Source organism: Maniola jurtina, chromosome 26 (assembly GCF_905333055.1).
Source record: "Maniola jurtina chromosome 26, ilManJurt1.1, whole genome shotgun sequence".
NCBI classification, from domain to species: domain Eukaryota; kingdom Metazoa; phylum Arthropoda; class Insecta; order Lepidoptera; family Nymphalidae; genus Maniola; species Maniola jurtina.
This window is the reverse complement of record NC_060054.1, coordinates 5355874-5377438: the sequence shown is the minus strand read 5'-3', so window position 1 is coordinate 5377438 and position 21565 is coordinate 5355874. Positions and strand designations below refer to the sequence as shown.

The window sequence follows — 21565 nt, the reverse complement described above, 5'->3', positions numbered from 1 at the left end:
CACGTACTAAACCCATCCTAGTAATATTAAATGTTGGTATAATTGCCTTGTATTTTGTGAGTGGGAGTATAGGGCTGACTGGCGGCTGCGGACGGCGTGTTTGATGAAGCTGATAGGGAATACGGAGTAGTCCGGCGCCCTGTGTAACGAGGCGGCACTCTTGCCCGCCACGTCCGCCGCCTCGTTCCCGAGGATCCCCACGTAGCTCCTCACCCACGCGACGCGCACCGGGTCCGTGGTGCCTGTTTGTTGGTCGGGCTGAACTGGCGGCTGCGGACGGCGTGTTTGATGAAGCTGATAGGGAATGCGGAGTAGTCCGGCGCCCTGTGTAACGAGGCGGCACTCTTGGCCGCCACGTCCGCCGCCTCGTTCCCGAGGATCCCCACGTAGCTCCTCACCCACGCGACGCGCACCGGGTCCGTGGTGCCTGTTTGTTGGTCGGGCTGAACTGGCGGCTGCGGACGGCGTGTTTGATGAAGCTGATAGGGAATGCGGAGTAGTCCGGCGCCCTGTGTAACGAGGCGGCACTCTTGGCCGCCACGTCCACCGCCTCGTTCCCGAGGATCCCCACGTAGCTCCTCACCCACGCGACGCGCACCGGGTCCGTGGTGCCTGTTTGTTGGTCGGGCTGAACTGGCGGCTGCGGACGGCGTGTTTGATGAAGCTGATAGGGAATGCGGAGTAGTCCGGCGCCCTGTGTAACGAGGCGGCACTCTTGGCCGCCACGTCCGCCGCCTCGTCCCCGAGGATCCCCACGTAGCTCCTCACCCACGCGACGCGCACCGGGTCCGTGGTGCCTGTTTGTTGGTCGGGCTGAACTGGCGGCTGCGGACGGCGTGTTTGATGAAGCTGATAGGGAATGCGGAGTAGTCCGGCGCCCTGTGTAGCGAGGCGGCACTCTTGGCCGCCACGTCCACCGCCTCGTTCCCGAGGATCCCCACGTAGCTCCTCACCCACGCGACGCGCACCGGGTCCGTGGTGCCTGTTTGTTGGTCGGGCTGAACTGGCGGCTGCGGACGGCGTGTTTGATGAAGCTGATAGGGAATGCGAAGTAGTCCGGCGCCCTGTGTAACGAGGCGGCACTCTTGGCCGCCACGTCCGCCGCCTCGTCCCCGAGGATCCCCACGTAGCTCCTCACCCACGCGACGCGCACCGGGTCCGTGGTGCCTGTTTGTTGGTCGGGCTGAACTGGCGGCTGCGGACGGCGTGTTTGATGAAGCTGATAGGGAATGCGAAGTAGTCCGGCGCCCTGTGTAACGAGGCGGCACTCTTGGCCGCCTCGTCCCCGAGGATCCCCACGTAGCTCCTCACCCACGCGACGCGCACCGGGTCCGTGGTGCCTGTTTGTTGGTCGGGCTGAACTGGCGGCTGCGGACGGCGTGTTTGATGAAGCTGATAGGGAATGCGGAGTAGTCCGGCGCCCTGTGTAACGAGGCGGCACTCTTGGCCGCCACGTCCGCCGCCTCGTCCCCGAGGATCCCCACGTAGCTCCTCACCCACGCGACGCGCACCGGGTCCGTGGTGCCTGTTTGTTGGTCGGGCTGAACTGGCGGCTGCGGACGGCGTGTTTGATGAAGCTGATAGGGAATGCGGAGTAGTCCGGCGCCCTGTGTAACGAGGCGGCACTCTTGGCCGCCACGTCCACCGCCTCGTTCCCGAGGATCCCCACGTAGCTCCTCACCCACGCGACGCGCACCGGGTCCGTGGTGCCTGTTTGTTGGTCGGGCTGAACTGGCGGCTGCGGACGGCGTGTTTGATGAAGCTGATAGGGAATGCGGAGTAGTCCGGCGCCCTGTGTAACGAGGCGGCACTCTTGCCCGCCACGTCCGCCGCCTCGTCCCCGAGGATCCCCACGTAGCTCCTCACCCACGCGACGCGCACCGGGTCCGTGGTGCCTGTTTGTTGGTCGGGCTGAACTGGCGGATGCGGACGGCGTGTTTGATGAAGCTGATAGGGAATGCGGAGTAGTCCGCGCCCTGTGTAGCGAGGCGGCACTCTTGGCCGCCACGTCCACCGCCTCGTTCCCGAGGATCCCCACGTAGCTCCTCACCCACGCGACGCGCACCGGGTCCGTGGTGCCTGTTTGTTGGTCGGGCTGAACTGGCGGCTGCGGACGGCGTGTTTGATGAAGCTGATAGGGAATGCGGAGTAGTCCGGCGCCCTGTGTAACGAGGCGGCACTCTTGGCCGCCACGTCCGCCGCCTCGTTCCCGAGGATCCCCACGTAGCTCCTCACCCACGCGACGCGCACCGGGTCCGTGGTGCCTGTTTGTTGGTCGGGCTGAACTGGCGGCTGCGGACGGCGTGTTTGATGAAGCTGATAGGGAATGCGGAGTAGTCCGGCGCCCTGTGTAACGAGGCGGCACTCTTGGCCGCCACGTCCGCCGCCTCGTTCCCGAGGATCCCCACGTAGCTCCTCACCCACGCGACGCGCACCGGGTCCGTGGTGCCTGTTTGTTGGTCGGGCTGAACTGGCGGCTGCGGACGGCGTGTTTGATGAAGCTGATAGGGAATGCGGAGTAGTCCGGCGCCCTGTGTAGCGAGGCGGCACTCTTGGCCGCCACGTCCGCCGCCTCGTTCCCGAGGATCCCCACGTAGCTCCTCACCCACGCGACGCGCACCGGGTCCGTGGTGCCTGTTTGTTGGTCGGGCTGAACTGGCGGCTGCGGACGGCGTGTTTGATGAAGCTGATAGGGAATGCGGAGTAGTCCGGCGCCCTGTGTAACGAGGCGGCACTCTTGGCCGCCACGTCCACCGCCTCGTTCCCGAGGATCCCCACGTAGCTCCTCACCCACGCGACGCGCACCGGGTCCGTGGTGCCTGTTTGTTGGTCGGGCTGAACTGGCGGCTGCGGACGGCGTGTTTGATGAAGCTGATAGGGAATGCGGAGTAGTCCGGCGCCCTGTGTAACGAGGCGGCACTCTTGGCCGCCACGTCCGCCGCCTCGTCCCCGAGGATCCCCACGTAGCTCCTCACCCACGCGACGCGCACCGGGTCCGTGGTGCCTGTTTGTTGGTCGGGCTGAACTGGCGGCTGCGGACGGCGTGTTTGATGAAGCTGATAGGGAATGCGGAGTAGTCCGGCGCCCTGTGTAGCGAGGCGGCACTCTTGGCCACCACGTCCACCGCCTCGTTCCCGAGGATCCCCACGTAGCTCCTCACCCACGCGACGCGCACCGGGTCCGTGGTGCCTGTTTGTTGGTCGGGCTGAACTGGCGGCTGCGGACGGCGTGTTTGATGAAGCTGATAGGGAATGCGAAGTAGTCCGGCGCCCTGTGTAACGAGGCGGCACTCTTGGCCGCCTCGTCCCCGAGGATCCCCACGTAGCTCCTCACCCACGCGACGCGCACCGGGTCCGTGGTGCCTGTTTGTTGGTCGGGCTGAACTGGCGGCTGCGGACGGCGTGTTTGATGAAGCTGATAGGGAATGCGGAGTAGTCCGGCGCCCTGTGTAGCGAGGCGGCACTCTTGGCCGCCACGTCCACCGCCTCGTTCCCGAGGATCCCCACGTAGCTCCTCACCCACGCGACGCGCACCGGGTCCGTGGTGCCTGTTTGTTGGTCGGGCTGAACTGGCGGCTGCGGACGGCGTGTTTGATGAAGCTGATAGGGAATGCGGAGTAGTCCGGCGCCCTGTGTAACGAGGCGGCACTCTTGGCCGCCACGTCCGCCGCCTCGTCCCCGAGGATCCCCACGTAGCTCCTCACCCACGCGACGCGCACCGGGTCCGTGGTGCCTGTTTGTTGGTCGGGCTGAACTGGCGGCTGCGGACGGCGTGTTTGATGAAGCTGATAGGGAATGCGGAGTAGTCCGGCGCCCTGTGTAACGAGGCGGCACTCTTGGCCGCCACGTCCACCGCCTCGTTCCCGAGGATCCCCACGTAGCTCCTCACCCACGCGACGCGCACCGGGTCCGTGGTGCCTGTTTGTTGGTCGGGCTGAACTGGCGGCTGCGGACGGCGTGTTTGATGAAGCTGATAGGGAATGCGGAGTAGTCCGGCGCCCTGTGTAACGAGGCGGCACTCTTGCCCGCCACGTCCGCCGCCTCGTCCCCGAGGATCCCCACGTAGCTCCTCACCCACGCGACGCGCACCGGGTCCGTGGTGCCTGTTTGTTGGTCGGGCTGAACTGGCGGCTGCGGACGGCGTGTTTGATGAAGCTGATAGGGAATGCGGAGTAGTCCGGCGCCCTGTGTAGCGAGGCGGCACTCTTGGCCGCCACGTCCACCGCCTCGTTCCCGAGGATCCCCACGTAGCTCCTCACCCACGCGACGCGCACCGGGTCCGTGGTGCCTGTTTGTTGGTCGGGCTGAACTGGCGGCTGCAGACGGCGTGTTTGATGAAGCTGATAGGGAATGCGGAGTAGTCCGGCGCCCTGTGTAACGAGGCGGCACTCTTGGCCGCCACGTCCGCCGCCTCGTTCCCGAGGATCCCCACGTAGCTCCTCACCCACGCGACGCGCACCGGGTCCGTGGTGCCTGTTTGTTGGTCGGGCTGAACTGGCGGCTGCGGACGGCGTGTTTGATGAAGCTGATAGGGAATGCGGAGTAGTCCGGCGCCCTGTGTAACGAGGCGGCACTCTTGGCCGCCACGTCCGCCGCCTCGTTCCCGAGGATCCCCACGTAGCTCCTCACCCACGCGACGCGCACCGGGTCCGTGGTGCCTGTTTGTTGGTCGGGCTGAACTGGCGGCTGCGGACGGCGTGTTTGATGAAGCTGATAGGGAATGCGGAGTAGTCCGGCGCCCTGTGTAACGAGGCGGCACTCTTGCCCGCCACGTCCGCCGCCTCGTGTCCGGGGATCCCCACGTGGCTCCTCACCCACGCGACGCGCACCGTGCCCGTGGTGCCTGTTTGGTGCTCGCTGATGGTGCGATGTGTACATGCCACCAGCGGGTGTGTGTTGCTCCGGCCACTGCGGCCTGTGAGTCCGTGAAGATTTTTATATTCTTGTGTGGGTGCTGCGCGGTGGCCCAGGCGCATGTTCGTTGGATGGCCAGTAATTCAGCCTGGAACACCGAGCAGCTGTCGTGCAGCTTGTACTTTTTGGGGGCCACCCTTACTCGAGAGGCGTGAACTGCGCCAGTGCTATTGCAGCCACTGTGGAGGTAGTCCTGTAACTTTTTGTTGTCTTGATAGCGAATGCGCGCTGCACGCTCAGAAGCTTTTTCGTAACGCCCTTTTTAAAGGCAACGTGTCCCCATATGCCTGCAATTTTAATAAAATATTTAGATCAATTTCTACTTCGTTCTCTTTACTCGAGTTTGTCGAAAATGCTGGGGATGGTGTATTAGTGTCACCCTCGATAGGAACTTGTGGAATGTCTAAATGAACTTTCCCTGACTTTGCCATTTTAAAATTTTAAATTAGGAATCCGATCTGGATACTTTGATACACAAGACAAAACAATAAAAATAAAAACACACAGAAATATAAAATAAATCACACAAAAAATATAAACACAAAAATTTAAAACTGTTCTGTAAAGTGTAAAATTCAAAATGTCAAATTTAAAAGAAACACAAGAATTGAGTGTTTTCTTTTTCCTTTCCTTTTAACTTCTTGTATAAATTCCTTTATATAAAAGTCTTTTGTTATTAACTTTCTCAGAAGTTAATCAGTGTTTTCCAACACGTTCATTCTACTATATTCATTAACACGAAGTCTTTCTAATCTTGTTATTGTAAACCGATACTTTTAGTTGGTGATATTACACGTAGACCCTTCTTGAGAATAATATTTATATGAGATAACTTACAGTTCTCCGAATAGCAATAGCAAGACGCTCGCCTGCATTGCAACGATAAGCGGAGCTTCGTTAATTTAGGCGGCCGGACCTCCGTGAATCCCAGCTATGTGGGGTCAGGTTCAAACCTGCAGTGCGATTGTGTAAGGTTTAGACCATCATGATTATTCAAAACGATTGGTCATTTGATCGCTAAAGTCAATTCGAATTGTGTAAAAATGGCCATCAAAAAAAGACCGAAAAGTGACCGGTGGCTTAAAAACGTATCATAGAATTGCGTTTTATTATACAAATAGCATTTTGTGAAACTCAATTTTTATGTTGTTAAGAATTAAGATGTATAATAAAACAATGCAACTTTTTAGGCTAACTTATCATATTTTATCATAAAAATTTACTTTCATAGCTTACAACATTGAATTCTAACGTTAATATCAGTTATGCAAAATCAATAACTAAACGCAGCGAATGAATTATAATCGAGTTTACTAATTCTCAACAGTAGTTGGCGTTAGTGGACTTATTTTTATTATCTGTCTAATGGTAAATACGATGTCATGTGTCAATGTAAGTGTCAATATCAATGTATTTACTCATATTTCCTGGTATTTACGACGTGATTTATTGAAATTTGAATATTTAAAACAAAATTGAATTGAAAAGTAAGTAAGTTTTACCATAATTCAAATCTTTCCTACACAAATTAAATAAAAACATACCCAAATTTTATTATCTTCATAACAACCATCCCTTATTTCAATGCCCAAGGCAAGAGTTGTATCATTGGCCCAAGTGGAGGCACTATTGTGCCTCCTTGAAACCCACGTTGATATAGCCCGAGGGCGCATGATAGGGGGCGCTTTGGCTAGCCTAAGAGTTGAGGAGTTTTGGGCCAATGTCGCCTCAAATCTCAATAGCCTTGGGGATGGGGCCACCAAGTCACCAAAAGCTTGGAAAACGGTAAGCAGTGAGGCATTTGATAAGTGAAATGGACTAAAAACGTAAAAAAACACACTAACAAATTAAATTTTATCATATTTTCCAGTACTGGTATGAACTGAAATATAAGGCGCGCAAGCGCGAAACTGCGCTACGGCAGCATGCCCGCGGGACGGGTGGCGGGCCACCAAAAAGACCTCTGTCTCTAACGGAGGTCCGTATTTTGCAGATAGTCGGAGAGGTATCGTACTGTTACATCCCTTAATTGTAAGCTGGGGAGCTGACCCAGCAGCAGCTCGATCTTGACGAGGTGTCGGATCGGGTGGATTCAGTCAGTCCGGTCTAACAACTCAAAGAGGTTGCACGTCTCTTAAAATCTTAATGTATTTCTAAGTTTTTTCCAAGTACATTAAAGTTAATCTTATTCTGTGTAAAACCAATCCTTTTTTAACCCCCGACCCAAAACGAGGGGTGTTATAAGTTTGACGTGTGTATCTATGTATCTGTGTGTCTGTGTATCTGTGTGTCTGTGTATCTGTCTGTGGCACCGTAGCGTCTAAACTAATGAACCGATTTTAATTTAGTTTTTTTTGTTTGAAAGGTGGCTTGATCGAGAGTGTTCTTAGCTATAATCCAAGAAAATCGGTTCAGCCGTTTGAAAGTTATCAGCTCTTTTCTAGTTACTGTAACCTTCACTTGTCGAGGGTGTTATAAATTTTTAATTTACACTTGTTTAAAAACCCTTTCGGGTGTCCAATCGTAACAGTACGCAGGACATGCGCAGGTGCAGATACCTCTTCCTAATGTAAGTAGTAGTCTTTGAACAATGTATGTTATACAGGGTGGCCAGAGAAGTGACGTCCAAAAGCAAAATTTGGGTGCTTCATATGGAGAGGTATCCAAATCACCCCCATGTATGTTACGCGATTTTTTGTAGTTTTCAAGTTATGATTTTTTTTAATAGGTTTTTAAAAATTTCGACCAACACGGCTTTAAACATTTTTTAAAAAAAAACCAAGACCATTTTTTGCAGTTTTTTTTTGTAATTTAATTGTTATGAGCAGTGCTTTAATGCTCAAAAATAATCAGGTTCGTAGCGTTAAGGAAAACTGCAAAAACTTTGAACTAAATCAGAAAAATTTCGTTCAAGCGAGTAGGACTTGAATTTTCAACATTAAATTAAAAATTGAAAACGCTGGTTTTTTAGTTTTAAATTAACTTTAAAAACTGCGCTTGGCTCTTAGGTTTATTAATAATAATAAAAAAAATGTACTTAATGGGTGTTATTTCGCTGAAATCAGGCATCAAAGGTACTGAAGTGGAAAATTCGTAAAAAAGGAATTTGATAAAAAATAATTTTAATTGCTGATTTTATTATTCCTGGCGCTAATTATGATAGAAAATTTGTAGATTACCAACAAATAAATGAATTAAATTAAGATTCGAAGGAAGATGAAGATTGAACATTTTCAATTTTACTTAATTTTATAATGAATGTTGAGGGGCCTGTTCTCGGAAATTTAGCAGTACGGTATCCCTTTTACCGAGAATAACAATAGGCCAGGTAAAGAATATTGCTTTCTCTCTCACTCTCTGGTACGGCTAGAACTGGTGTAAGCGAAAGAAACAACGAATAACCGGTGCAAGCGCAAATAAGAATCACGTCCCTCAGTCGTTCTCACCTTGTGTTAACTGCTACTCGTCTCGTCACTTACTCTTTACCACTACGCTCGCTTTGCTTACGGATTTCGCTGCCTACTTATCTGACTATTGTGCTCGTTTATTGGACTCTGTTTTGCCTAGTGATTTGGACTTTGTTGACTTGGAAGTAGAGATGAGCTACACATTGAGTGAGTATGCAGAAATGCATTATTTTTACGGAGTTGCTCGAGGCAACGGCCATGAAGCAGCACGACTTTATCGTGATCATCTTCAACGCCGAGGTGGTCCGCAACCTGAACGATATCCCGACCATCGTGTATTTATTAACACGCACAATACCTTAATGGCGGGCCGCATTCCTGGTCGAGACGGCAGTCGGGAAGGCGTCCCTAGAGTCGATCCAGATCGCAGAAAAATTGTGTTAGAAGAAGTTCGTGGGAATCCATCTACGAGTACGAGAGTTATGGCTCGTAATCTGAACATCCCGAGATCATCGATTCAAAAGATACTTCATGAGGAAGGATACCACGCGTATCACATTCAACGAGTCCAAGCTTTGTTGCCAACCGATTATCAGTTGCGAGTTGATTTTTGCGAAACCATGTTGCGAAGACAGCGAGAAGATCCCGAATTTTTTAATAAAATTTTGTGGACTGACGAGTCACGTTTCGAACGAACTGGATTATTCAATATTCATAATTACCACACATGGGCAATTGAAAACCCACACGCAGTAATGGGTTGATTACACCTAACGAGTACAGTGGCGAGTCAGTAAATGAGCTCTCGGCCGAGAGAGTCGCCGTTACCGAGTGGGTGTTCACACGTATTTACTACAGTGGGGAGTCAGTTCAGTTTTGATCACGCTCTGCAATGGATCGCAAAAAAAAAGAATTTAAACGGGTTTTCAACCGGCTGTTACCAGACATTATTAAACAATTGTGGGATTTATTAGAAGATGAAGACCGAAGAATTTGGACCAGAACATGGATTTTAAGGCGAACTGTCCTTGGAGCAACTAATAGCCTTTTTAATGGATTGCAGTCAGAAGATCCCAAAGAATTCAAGGCACTTTTGAGAATGACTGTAGAACGTTTTGAGACATTGCTGGAGAACATAACACCATATATACAAAGACAAGATACAATTTTGAGAGAAGCTATACCAGCAAAGGTTAAACTGCAAGTAACATTAAGTTATTTAGCAGCTGGGATAAGCTATCGATATTTGCAAGCATTTTATAGAGTGTCTCGATCTGCGATATCAGTGTTTATACCAGAAGTACTGGACGCCATCGTAAACTATTTAGAATTATATGTGAGGGTAAGTGTTTTACTTGTGAAATGAGTATGGCACATGATCATCATCATTATCTTCCCTAGCCTTTTACTCTTACCTATCGATCGGGGTCCGCTACTTATTCAAGAAGATGATTGAAAGCAGAGTGTGAACGTGCAGCGTTGGACTGCTATAGGTTAATTATGTAGTTATATAATTTAATTAAACCACTATTTACCTTAATTCCGGTTTATTGTTAATAAAAATCAGTATCTACACAAGTACTTAAAACTATTCAGACCTATTACTACTAACAGAAGCAGCCTGCATAGCTGAGTGAATGAGATCATCCGTGGCAGTAATTTCTGTTGATGCTTCTGGTTCTTGGATAATATAAGAATAAACAGCATTACTATCTTCAGTACCAACTTCATATGTGCCGGCCGTCAGCGTTTCATCGTAACTTGAATAAGTAGATGCTGGAGTCGCAACTGACTCGTAGGTAGAGATTGATGAAGCTGTTCTCTCCCTATAATCAGTTATCCCAATGTCGGTTAAAATGCATTGAATTTTCTGTTGTGCCCTTAACGCATTTTCCACTGACATTGTTTTTAATTGCATTGCAACACTTTTACTAAATAAGTCGAATGGTGTTTCTTCTTCTTCTTTAAATACTTTATCGTGCATCGTCTTTAAATCATTAATGGCTTTTACAATTTCTCTAGGCCTCTTTTTTGGTCGTGAAGGAGTAGCAGAAGTGCCAGTAGATGTATTATTTGTAGCATTGGCATCAGTGACTGTAGATTGTGAACGATTTGCTTGTTCAGAAGAGGCTACGCATTGTAAATCACTTTGTTGTTGCTCAGCATTTTGATGACCGTGAATTTGAGACACCGATTGAATCTGTAATTAACAAAATAAAATTGTTTCAGATACCAGATCATAATGAATGGCAAGAAATTGAAGATGGTTTCAGAACTAGGTGGAATTTTCCTGGATGTCATGGTGCCATCGATGGCAAACATGTTTTGATTGATGCGCCTCCAAATTCTGGAAGTGAATATTTCAACTACAAAGGTTCGAACAGTATTGTTTTACTGGCTGTAGTTGACCATGATTATTGTTTTCGCTATTTAAATGTAGGAGCAAATGGCAGAAACTCTGATGCAGGAATTTTCAGACAAAGCTCACTACGTCACAGTCTCGAAAATAATTTATTACCAAAGGGAGGTTTTTTAGTGGGCGATGATGCTTTCGCATTAAAAACGTATTTACTTAAACCGTATAGTGGTACCAATCTTACAACGACGCAAAAAATTTTTAACTACCGCTTATCCAGAGCGCGCAGAATAGTTGAAAACGGATTTGGTATTCTGGCAAGCAGATTTCAAATTTTCCAAAGGCGTATACCAACTGATGTTGACACAACTGATAAAATCATACGAGCCTCATGCGCTCTTCATAATTGGCTACGAAAGACAAGTTCAAGTACATATTTTCGGCGAGGTTGTGTTGATGAAGAAGACACTGATTCAGGCACTATAACTGAGGGGTCTTGGAGACGAGAACTTATTAACAACTTGCCAAACATTACCGACCACAACACAAACTATGCAGGGAGGGTAGCAAGAGATTTACGTAACAAATATGCAGAATACTTCTCCGGCCCAGGCGCCGTTCCATGGCAAAATAGAATGATTAACTAAAAGACCTACATAAGTAATAGTTATGTTTTAAGTTGTAAAAACGTAAATAAAAATTGATACTCACATTCTCGTACGTCTTTCTTTTCAGATCATTCATGAATACCTCCTCCATTTCCTTGAGCCATTTTATATTTGAGACATAAAGATTATTTATTCCAGCTCCCGATTTCTTTGAGTCTTCAATTTTTTTCAATTCTTGGCTGTAAGTTGATCTTAAATTTTTGATTTTGTTCTTCACCTCTGTGACACCAAAGTCGTTGATGTTCATCTCATTTACTATTGCAATTAGTGCTGCATTACGCTTGTCCTTGTTTTTGTAATCGGGTGATGAAAAATTCCACAAACATTCATGTATTTTGTAACACTGAATAAATTTTATCGTTGTTTCCAAGCTCCATTTGTTATTAGCGGCCATTTTAATTGAAATTAGGATAATAATTTTGAAAACAAAAACATAAACACGCACACTGCTTGGTGACGAACGACCGAGTGGCGAGTGACCGAGTGACAAGCGAGTGCGTGTTCACGCGTGCCGAGCGGGACAGCGAGTCGCTGCGGGGGCAGAAGAATGAAGCGGGGAGGTGGGTACTCGGCCTAGTAAACAGATTGGGATTCTAGTGACTCTCTCGCCTCTATGCTCGACCGAGCACTCGGCCGAGCACTCGTTAAAGTGTTTATACCAACCGAGCACTCGGCCGAGGACACTGACTCGCCACTGTACTCGTTAGGTGTAATCAACCCATAAGAGACTCGTCATACCAACATCGTTTCAGCGTAAACATGTGGTCTGGGATCCTCAACGGTGAATTAATTGGTCCATTTGAACTGCCGTCCAGACTTAATGCTGAAACATACAACAATTTTTTACAAAACGATCTACCATTGTTGCTGGAAGAAGTGAATCTGGAACTTAGACGAACCATGGTGTTTCAAAATGACGGTGCTCCATGTCACTACGCAACGCAAGTACGAAACTACTTAAATGAAACTTATCCTAACAGATGGATTGGACGAAATGGACCCATTAGGTGGCCTCCACGCTCTCCTGATCTGAACCCCATTGATTTTTTTATTTGGGGTTATTACGAGGAAATAACATACGCCCGTGAATGTTCGAGTGAACAAGAACTAAGGTCTAAAATTAATGAAGTCGAACATGTAATAAAAAGCAACAGGGACGCTTTTAGACGATTAAAAGAAAATTTCTTGCGTAGGTGTAGACTGTGCATTTCTGTCGGGGGCCGCCATTTTGAAAATTTATTGTAAATAAATAATTTTTATCTAAATGAACTGTGTTTTATTAACTCATCAATGACAAATAAGAACTAACAAAAATACAACAAAAACACAAATTAAAAAAAAATTCAAGGTGAATATTTTTTTTATTAGTTTGAAGCATTTCTTGTGATAATTTTTAGCCTTAGGAAGAATAAAGTAGGCAATAATTATTTTTTACTCTTTTTTTTTTCTCCTAAGAGTTTTCCACCTTAGTATCTTTAAAGCCTGTTTTCAGCGAAATAAAGCCCATTTAGTACTTTTTTTTTAGTATTATTATGAAACCTAAGAGCCAAGCGCAGTTTTTAAAGTTACGTTAAAACTAAAAAACCAGCGTTTTCAATTTTTAATTTAATGTTGAAAATTCAAGTCCTACTCGCTTGAACGAAATTTTTCTGATTTAGTTCAAAGTTTTTGCAGTTTTCCTTAACGCTACGAACCTGATTATTTTTGAGCATTAAAGCACTGCTCATAACGATTAAATTACAAAAAAAAAACTGCAAAAAATGGTCTTGGTTTTTTAAAAAAAAATGTTTAAAGCCGTGCTGGTCGAAATTTTTAAAAACCTATTAAAAAAAATCATAACTTGAAAACTACAAAAAATCGCGTAACATACATGGGGGTGATTTGGATACCTCTCCATATGAAGCACCCAAATTTTGCTTTTGGACGTCACTTCTCTGGCCACCCTGTATACAACCTATGGGTCTGAGACATGGTCGCTAACTATGGGCTTCATGAGAAAGCTCAGAGTCACTTAGCGGGTGATGGTGAGAGCTTTTTTTAAAGCCTCTCTACATGATCAAATCAAAAATGAAGAGATCACTGACATACCAAGATTGTGGCATGTGGAACTCAGAGATGACAAATATAGGCTGGTATATCCACACTAATATTATAAATGCGAAAGTGTGTCTGTCTGTCTGCTACCTTTTCACGGCCCAACAGTTTAACCGATTCTGACAAAATTTGGTGCAGGGTTAGCTTAAATCCCGGGGACGGACATAGGCTACTTTTTATCCCGGAAAATCAAATAGTTCCCACAGGATTCCTAAAAACCCATCCACTTAACCGATTTGTATAAAACTTGGTACCGAGGTAGCTTGCGTCCCTGTTATTGGCATAGGCAACTGTTTATCCCAGAAAATCAAAGTTCCCATGGGATCTTTAAAAACCTAAATCCACGCGGACAAAGTCGCGAAGTCGCGTAGGCATCCTCTAGTAATAAAATATAGTAGAACCTGCAACTCTATGCAGTTGTATTCAGAAATTATTTATTTACTAGCTGACGCCCGCGACTTCGTCCGCGTGGATTTAGGTTTTTCGAACTCCTATGGGAACTCTTTGGTTTTCCGGGATAAAAAGTAGCCTATGTGCTAATCCAGCATATTATCTATCTCCATTCCGAATTTCAGCCAAATCCGTCCAGTAGTTTTTGCGTGAAGGAGTAACAAACATACACACACACACACATACAAACTTTCGCCTTTATAATATTAGTGTGATAAAGTTTTAAATTTTCAGCTGCAAAATACGGAGTTATTCGATACACAGGTGACACCTCAACCACCGTTAACTCAATTGGCTGACCCTTCCCGCGTAAGTAAAGAAAACAAACAATATGTATGAGAAAATCAGATATTATTATCACTAACTATGGGCCTCATAAGAAAGCTCAAAGTACTCAGCGGGCGGTGGTGAGAGCTTTGCTTGAAGTCTGTCTACATGATCAAATCACAAGTGTAAATTAAAAAATTTCAACACCCCCGACCAGTGAAGGTTACATAACTAGAAAAGAGCTGATAACTTTCAAACGGCTGAACCGATTTTCTTGGACTATTCCGCGCCTACGATCCAAAGTATTTGAGTTTTCCAAAACATAATTTTCAAATAAATAATTATGTATATCTAGGCAACGTCCATCTTGACAGCTTGACATTTCGCTGCTTTAATTTGACAGTGGCACATTACTAAATGTGTCATTATTTTTGTAATGTTACCATTCTACCCAAACTAACCTTAAGCATCTTGTGAATAAAACTCATATTCCTATGTATATATTTGGCTAGGTGGCGTGACTGAATGACGTTATCTGATTGGTCGAAATTGACCGCCATTTTGTTGGTACATCGACACAACGCCAGTTGCTTAGAATTCTCGCAAGGTGACGCTCGCATTTTCTCTACGATATAGGCACAAAACGAAATAGTTCGTTGTTATTTTTAGAATATTTTCTTAGATAAAGTCATTTTACGTGTTGTGACCATATTCAAAAAGTTTTGATGTGATAGTTGTGTTTTGTTTCACTTAAAGAACGTGGTATTTGGTGTTGTGACAATATCAAAACAAGTAAGTACATAAACTTAATAGCGTATTTCAAAATAAGTTTATATTCAATTATTATTTTTATTAATTTAGGGACCTAATGCGAAATATGTCTGTTTCGTTTTTAAGGTCATAAGTTTTACGATTATTCTTTGCCAAATATGTCACTTTATTGTGCTATTGTTGAATGATTTTTGAACATGCGCCATTATTCAAGATAATTGCAATAAAATAATATTTTTTAATGTGACATTAATTATAATTAGTATGGTGTTAGGGGATGTGTTCCAGTATGTTCAGCAGTGGATGTCCTGCGACTGGTAATTTATGATGATGATGATGATGAAGCATGGTGTGGGAGCAAAAAATTATGGATTGAAAATAATACCTTACAATATTATGATCTAATCTTATTATTTTATTCTTTCGCAGTGAATAATAGACGTACTCTTCAGATGTTTAAAAACATGAACATGGAGAAAAACACAATTAATAATATCAGTTCAGAAGAATTATTGCCAATTTCGGTATCTGATTATGGTCCTGAAAAATACGAAGAAAGGAATGCATTATCACCTTTGCTGGTTGAAAACAAGAAGGTATTTAACAAATTTCCTATAGAAGAACAAGATTTTTGTTCAGACGATAGTGTCAAGGATCCTGACTACGAAAATAATATAATATTAAGTGATTCGGATAGTTATGAAACTAATATTAATAAAACTTTTTCAACACAACGACAGAAAAGATATTCTAAAACCAAAAAGGTACCAAATAAAAAGTTTACTTTTGATATTCGTAAGCCTTTGCTGCCGTTACAGAACAAAAGAGACTATGTTTCCGAAACCACTCTTCAAACAGCGGATAATAAATTAAACAGGCAATCTGATCGTGATAAAACTGGTCTTGCTGCCCCAACCTCCTCAACAGCTATCGAAATTAACAGCAATATTGAACAGAATCAGTCTGATTTAGCAATTACAAATTTAAACAGCTCTCAACAAAGGTCTAGCTCAAGAATCTCATCTAGTGCCAGTTCTTCAGATTCCAGCAGTTCTTCTTCTTCTGATTCAAGCAGCTCATCGGATTCCGAATCAGAAAGTCGTGACGTAGCAGGCGTTATCATATCAGATCCAGTGGTAGAAAATAACATATCAGTCTGTCTCTCAAATGAGATTGCACCTTCTAACCAGAATCCTGAAACAAGCTTCAATTCAGAGGCAAATTCCAGAACTATATTAGACACTACTGATCCTGATAATTCTGCAGTCCTTTCACCATCATCAAATACAATAAAATTAACCCGAAAACGTAAGCTAAATCCAGAAAAATGGTTATGCGTACAAGCAAAGACATTGAGAAATAGAGGACAGGAATACACATCAAAATGTGGTAAAATTGTGCCAGAAAAATCAATGAAGACTCCATGTGGTGAGAAGTGCAAACAAAAATGTACGAATAAAATATCAGAAACCCAGCGAAAAAAGATTTTTGATACTTATTGGAGCCTAGGCGACCTGCAAAAACAAAGAGAGTTCATATTGAGACATACTTCAACTATTAAACCAAGATATTCTTACAAAGTTCATAACAGTAACCGCGGGAATAATAATGCTTTTTATTTGACAGTAGATGGCGAACGTATTAGAGTATGTAAACAATATTTTAAGGCCACCTTAGCTATATCTGATCGCCCTATTAGAACAGTTTTCGAAAAAAGTCAGCCATCGGGATCTTTGGAGCAAGATAAACGTGGGAAACACGGCAACCATCATGCTATAGATCCAGCCATTAAAGAAGGCATTAGAAAGCACCTTGATTCAATACCGAAAATAGAGAGCCACTATTGTCGAGCGGATACTAAACGTGTATACATAGATGGTGGTAAGACTGTAGCAGATTTGCATCGAGATTATGTGGCTGAATGCCAATCGAAGGGTCTACCGAGCGCAACTTACATTATGTATTATAATATATTTACGTATGAAAATAATATTTCATTTTTTCAACCAAAAAAGGATCAATGCGAAGATTGCACAGCATATTCTAATTCCACTGAAGAAGAAAGAAATATACTTAAGGAAAAGTATGAGAAACATTTAAAAGAAAAGAACTTATCGAGACAGGCAAAAGATGATGATAAGAATCACACAGCAGATAATAGTACTATCGTCTGTGTTTATGATCTCCAAGCTGCAATGAGTTGTCCGAAGGGCGAGGTATCTAATTTTTATTATGTCTCTAAGTTAAACTGCTATAATTTTACTGTGTGCAATTTAAAAAATAAGGATGTCACTTGTTTTGTTTGGCACGAAGGCCAAGCAAAAAGAGGGGCTGTTGAGATTGGGACTTGCGTTCTGGAGTACATTAAAAATTTAATACAAACTGCTGATAACCTTGATTCCAAGCTAGATTTAGTGTTCTATTCCGACAATTGTTGTGGACAACAAAAAAATCATTACATAATAGCACTTTATATGTATATAGTTCATCATTTTGATTATATCAACACAATCACACATAAATTTTTAGTTAAAGGGCACACACAGAATGAGGGCGACAGTGCTCATTCTGTGATTGAAAGGCAAATACAGAAAACTTTGAAATCAGGCCCTATATATACTCCAGACCAGTATACCCACATAATTAGGAATGCTAAGAAAACAGGTACGCCATATAAAGTTCACGAACTGAGTCATGATGATTTTATTGATATAAAAAGTTTAGCTACTTCCATAGGCAAAAATTATACTAAAAATACAGAAAAAGAAATAGTTAAAATTACAGATGTTGTCGTTTTAAAAGTGGAAGCAAAAGATACAGAAAATTACTCATTTTATTATAAAAATTCATACGAAAGTGATGTGTTCAAGAAAGTGATAGTTGAAAATATTGGAAAAACAAGAAACAGTAGCACTAGTAATAAAAATATTTCACTAAAGAAAATTTACAAAACTAAAATGATGATATGTGAGAAAAAGAAAAAAGGCCTACTTACTTTGCTAAATAAAAAACTTATTCCCAGATTTTACGCCCCATTTTTTGAGAATCTATAAAAGTATTTTTTCATAATAGTTATAGTTCGTATACCTATGGAGGTACAGACATAGTTTTTTTTACCATTTCAGAAACTTATAAGACAATTTTTGTACATAGTTTTACATTTTTTTTTGAAGTTTGTGTTATTTTATTTGATTTTAGTGGTTCAATAAAAGATTATTTTATTAGAAAAAAGTTTATGTTTTGTTAAAGTGGGCTTGTGGCATTAGTCATACATAATTTGTGGTAGGAGATTGTTATTAAAACATTGTTTCTGTTAAACAGATACTAGCTAATATTTGCAATTTTGGGTGTAGTGTGTATTCTGTAAAATAAAGTAATTTACTAATGAGTATTTTCTGTGATCTTTTTAACGTTGAAGATTGATAGAAAGTTAGCCATACAAAACAAGGTATGCCATTATGTAATAAATATACATTAGTTTTGTATTTCACTTTCTTTAGAATAGCAATGTAATTGTAAATGTTACATTATTTTAAAATATCCACTCCAAAAGATTTGCATCAAAAATACATGAGTCATTGTATAAAAATTGCTTAGCCTACTACATTTGTTCTATTAGGAATAGTGTCATTGTTCACGAAAGGATGTTGTCAAGTTAAAGGTCATTCTATGGTTTATGCCAATGTTGATAATAATTCAATTTTAAACTGTTTGACGTATGTCTGAAGCACGCTATTTTTTACAAGTTTATGTGTTATTTTTGTACTGAAAGAGTTAAGTAGGTCAATAATATAAGAACATTTCTTAGATTATACGTTGATTTTTGCTAATTTCAAAGGATTCCCATTATTAAAATAAAAGATATAAATAAGTCAATTTTTTGTTTTATTTAAACTGCTCTCCTGAAAAAAGTACATTTTTGAGATCTGTCGTTATCAAATTAAAGCAGCGATTTGTCAATTGACACTTGAATATTATGAACCTAAGGGTTATCTTGTGGTGTAGTATAGCCTTAAGTGTAGTATAGCCCTTAATTAATAATAATATGTATTTCAATTGAGAGTCTACGAGTAAAGCTCGAACTAAGAGGACGTGTTTACTTTCAATACTCCCCGCGCACCCCGCACACCTCAATCTAACCTTCTTTTCTACAAGAAAACTAGAAAGGAGCTGATAACTTTTAAACGGCTGAACCAATTTTTTGGATTATAGCTAAGAACACTCTCGATCAAGCCACCTTTCGAACAAAAAAAAACTAAATTAAAATCGGTTCATTCGTTTAGGCGCTACGATGCCACAGACAGATACACAGATACACAGGTACACAGATACACACGTCAAACTTATAACACCCCTCTTTTTGGGTCGGGGGTTAAAAAATGAAGTGATCACTGACATAGCAAGACTGTGGCATGTGGAAATCTCTACAAGAAACCTATGTACACCAGTAGATGTCTATTGGTAAACGATGATGATGATAATGGATGTAACAAAAGAATAAATTAATGAGAATATATTATTATTATATAATTGAGAATAAATAAATTAAGAAACGAGATGAATAAATTAATTTTCTTTCTTTCTTAAAAGAGATGACAAATATAGGCTGGTACATGATAAAATATAGTAGAACCTGCAACTCTATGCAGTTGTATTAAGAAATTATTTATGTATAAAGTTTTAAATTTTCAGCTGCAAAATACGGAGGCATTCAATATACAGGTGACACCTCAACCACCTTCAACTCAATCTGCTGTCCCTTCCCGCGTAAGTAAAACAAACAAACAAACAATATGTATAAAAAAATCATAGAGATTATTTGTAATGAAAACTAAGTTCATTATTGTTTATACTAAACTATATTATGCTTGCAACTTCATCGGTGTGGACAATGCAGATTTCAAATTCCTTTTTTATCCCCTTAGGAGATATTTCAAAATCTGTCGCCCACTCCACCTCCACCTCTGACCCCACCGCCTGAGTCTTCTACAGATGATTCTGTAGAAGTTGGACCAAGGAGTGGTCGCACAGCAGAGCAAGCCAGGGCCCCTCGACGACCTTTTAAGTACCAATACTATATTATACATAAAAAATATTATACATATCTATACTAATAAATAAAATTGGAGTGTCTGTCTGTAATTTCGAAATAACTACCTCATATTAAGCTCATATGGTTATTTGAACGATACCATAACTGAATCACACGTTTTTAAAATTTTTGTCTGTCTGTCTGTCTGTCTGTCTGTCTGTCTGTTTGAAAAGGCTAATCTTTGGAACGGCTGAACCGATTTTGACGGGACTTTCACAGGCAAGTAGAGGATTGACCAGGGCGTAAAATAGGCTACTTTTTTAACCGACTTTTAAAAAGGGAGTTGTGTTTTTCTACCTATGTACACCGAAATCTCCGAGATTTCTGAACCGATTTGCGTCATTTCTTTTTTAATCGATAGAGGAACTTTGCGACATTGTTTCATAAAAAATTTGGAGTCCAACTCCTCAATCCTGATGCTGCAGGGGATCTGACCAATCCACGCGGGCGAAGCTGCGGGCATCAGCTAGTTCAAATATATAGTTTGGATGTATTCCTATTGCTAGGAGACTAGTAGAGGATACTATTGCGGTGGTCACCACTGGTGTAGGTTTCGTCAAAATATTTTCGTTACAAATAAGAGACTATTAGTACCATTCACATCACACTTCACACTAATATTATAAAGGCGAAAGTTTGTGTGTGTGTGTGTGTGTGTGTGTGTGTGTGTGTATGTTTGTTACTCCTTCACGCAAAAACTACTGGATGGATTTGGCTGAAATTCGGAATGGAGATAGATAATATCCTGGATTAGCACATAGGCTATTTTTTATCCCGGAAAACCAAAGAGTTCCCACGGGTTTTCAAAAAACCTAAATCCACGCGGACAAAGTCGCGGGTGTCTAGTAGAATTATCATCTTAATTTTCAATAATTTCAGATCGGAGGCGTCGTTATGATGACCCACCTGTGTGGGCGCAGAGATATGAAGAGCAGCGCCTCGAAATCGACCGCGATCGGGCACGCAATCTAGGGCGCTTAGCGGACATCGCTGAACAGGGGCTGCAAATCGAGAGAGATGCAGCGCGCCATCTAGGACGCTTAGCTGACGTCGCAGAGCAAGGGCTGGAATTTGAGAGAAATCGAGCGCAGCAACTAAGCCACTTAATAGACATCGCTGGACAGGCAATGCAAATATTAAATAGGTTTGCTGGAAGTGATGATGCAGCTTAAGGTGGAATGTGCTTGCCTAGAAGGTACCTCACTCTTCTTTTGTAAGTCCCGATGCAGCTGATGGTGGAACGCACTTGCCTAGGTACCTATTCACTCTTCTTTTGTAAGTCCCGATGCAGCTGATGGTGGAACGCACTTGCCTAGGTACCTATTCACTCTTCTTTTGTAAGTCCCGATGCAGCTGATGGTGTAACGCGCTTGCCTAGAAGGTACCTATTCACTCTTCTTTTGAAAGCCCCGATGCAGCTGATGGTGAAACGCGCTTGCCTAGAAGGTACCTATTCACTCTTCTTTTGAAAGCCCCGATGCAGCTTATGGTGGAACGCGCTTGCCTAGAAGGTACCTATTCACTCTTCTTTTGAAAGCCCCGATGCA

At 43.4% G+C, this 21565-nt stretch overlaps 3 protein-coding genes across 3 annotated transcripts in view; 2 read left to right on the top strand and 1 right to left on the bottom strand.

Annotated features, from left to right (window-relative positions):
* The window catches only part of LOC123878575 (protein ANTAGONIST OF LIKE HETEROCHROMATIN PROTEIN 1-like), a 151832-nt gene that overhangs the window by 125486 nt on the left and 4781 nt on the right, over positions 1–21565 (bottom strand). The window lies entirely within an intron of this gene.
* Positions 6332–7116, top strand: LOC123878585. Its single transcript, XM_045925858.1, has 2 exons — positions 6332–6698; positions 6784–7116. The coding sequence occupies exons 1-2, from the start codon at positions 6498–6500 to the stop codon at positions 6940–6942; spliced, it is 360 nt and encodes a 119-aa protein (XP_045781814.1). The 5' UTR covers positions 6332–6497; the 3' UTR covers positions 6943–7116.
* Positions 9070–11390, top strand: LOC123878572 (putative nuclease HARBI1). Its single transcript, XM_045925846.1, has 2 exons — positions 9070–9662; positions 10550–11390. The coding sequence occupies exons 1-2, from the start codon at positions 9213–9215 to the stop codon at positions 11321–11323; spliced, it is 1224 nt and encodes a 407-aa protein (XP_045781802.1). The 5' UTR covers positions 9070–9212; the 3' UTR covers positions 11324–11390.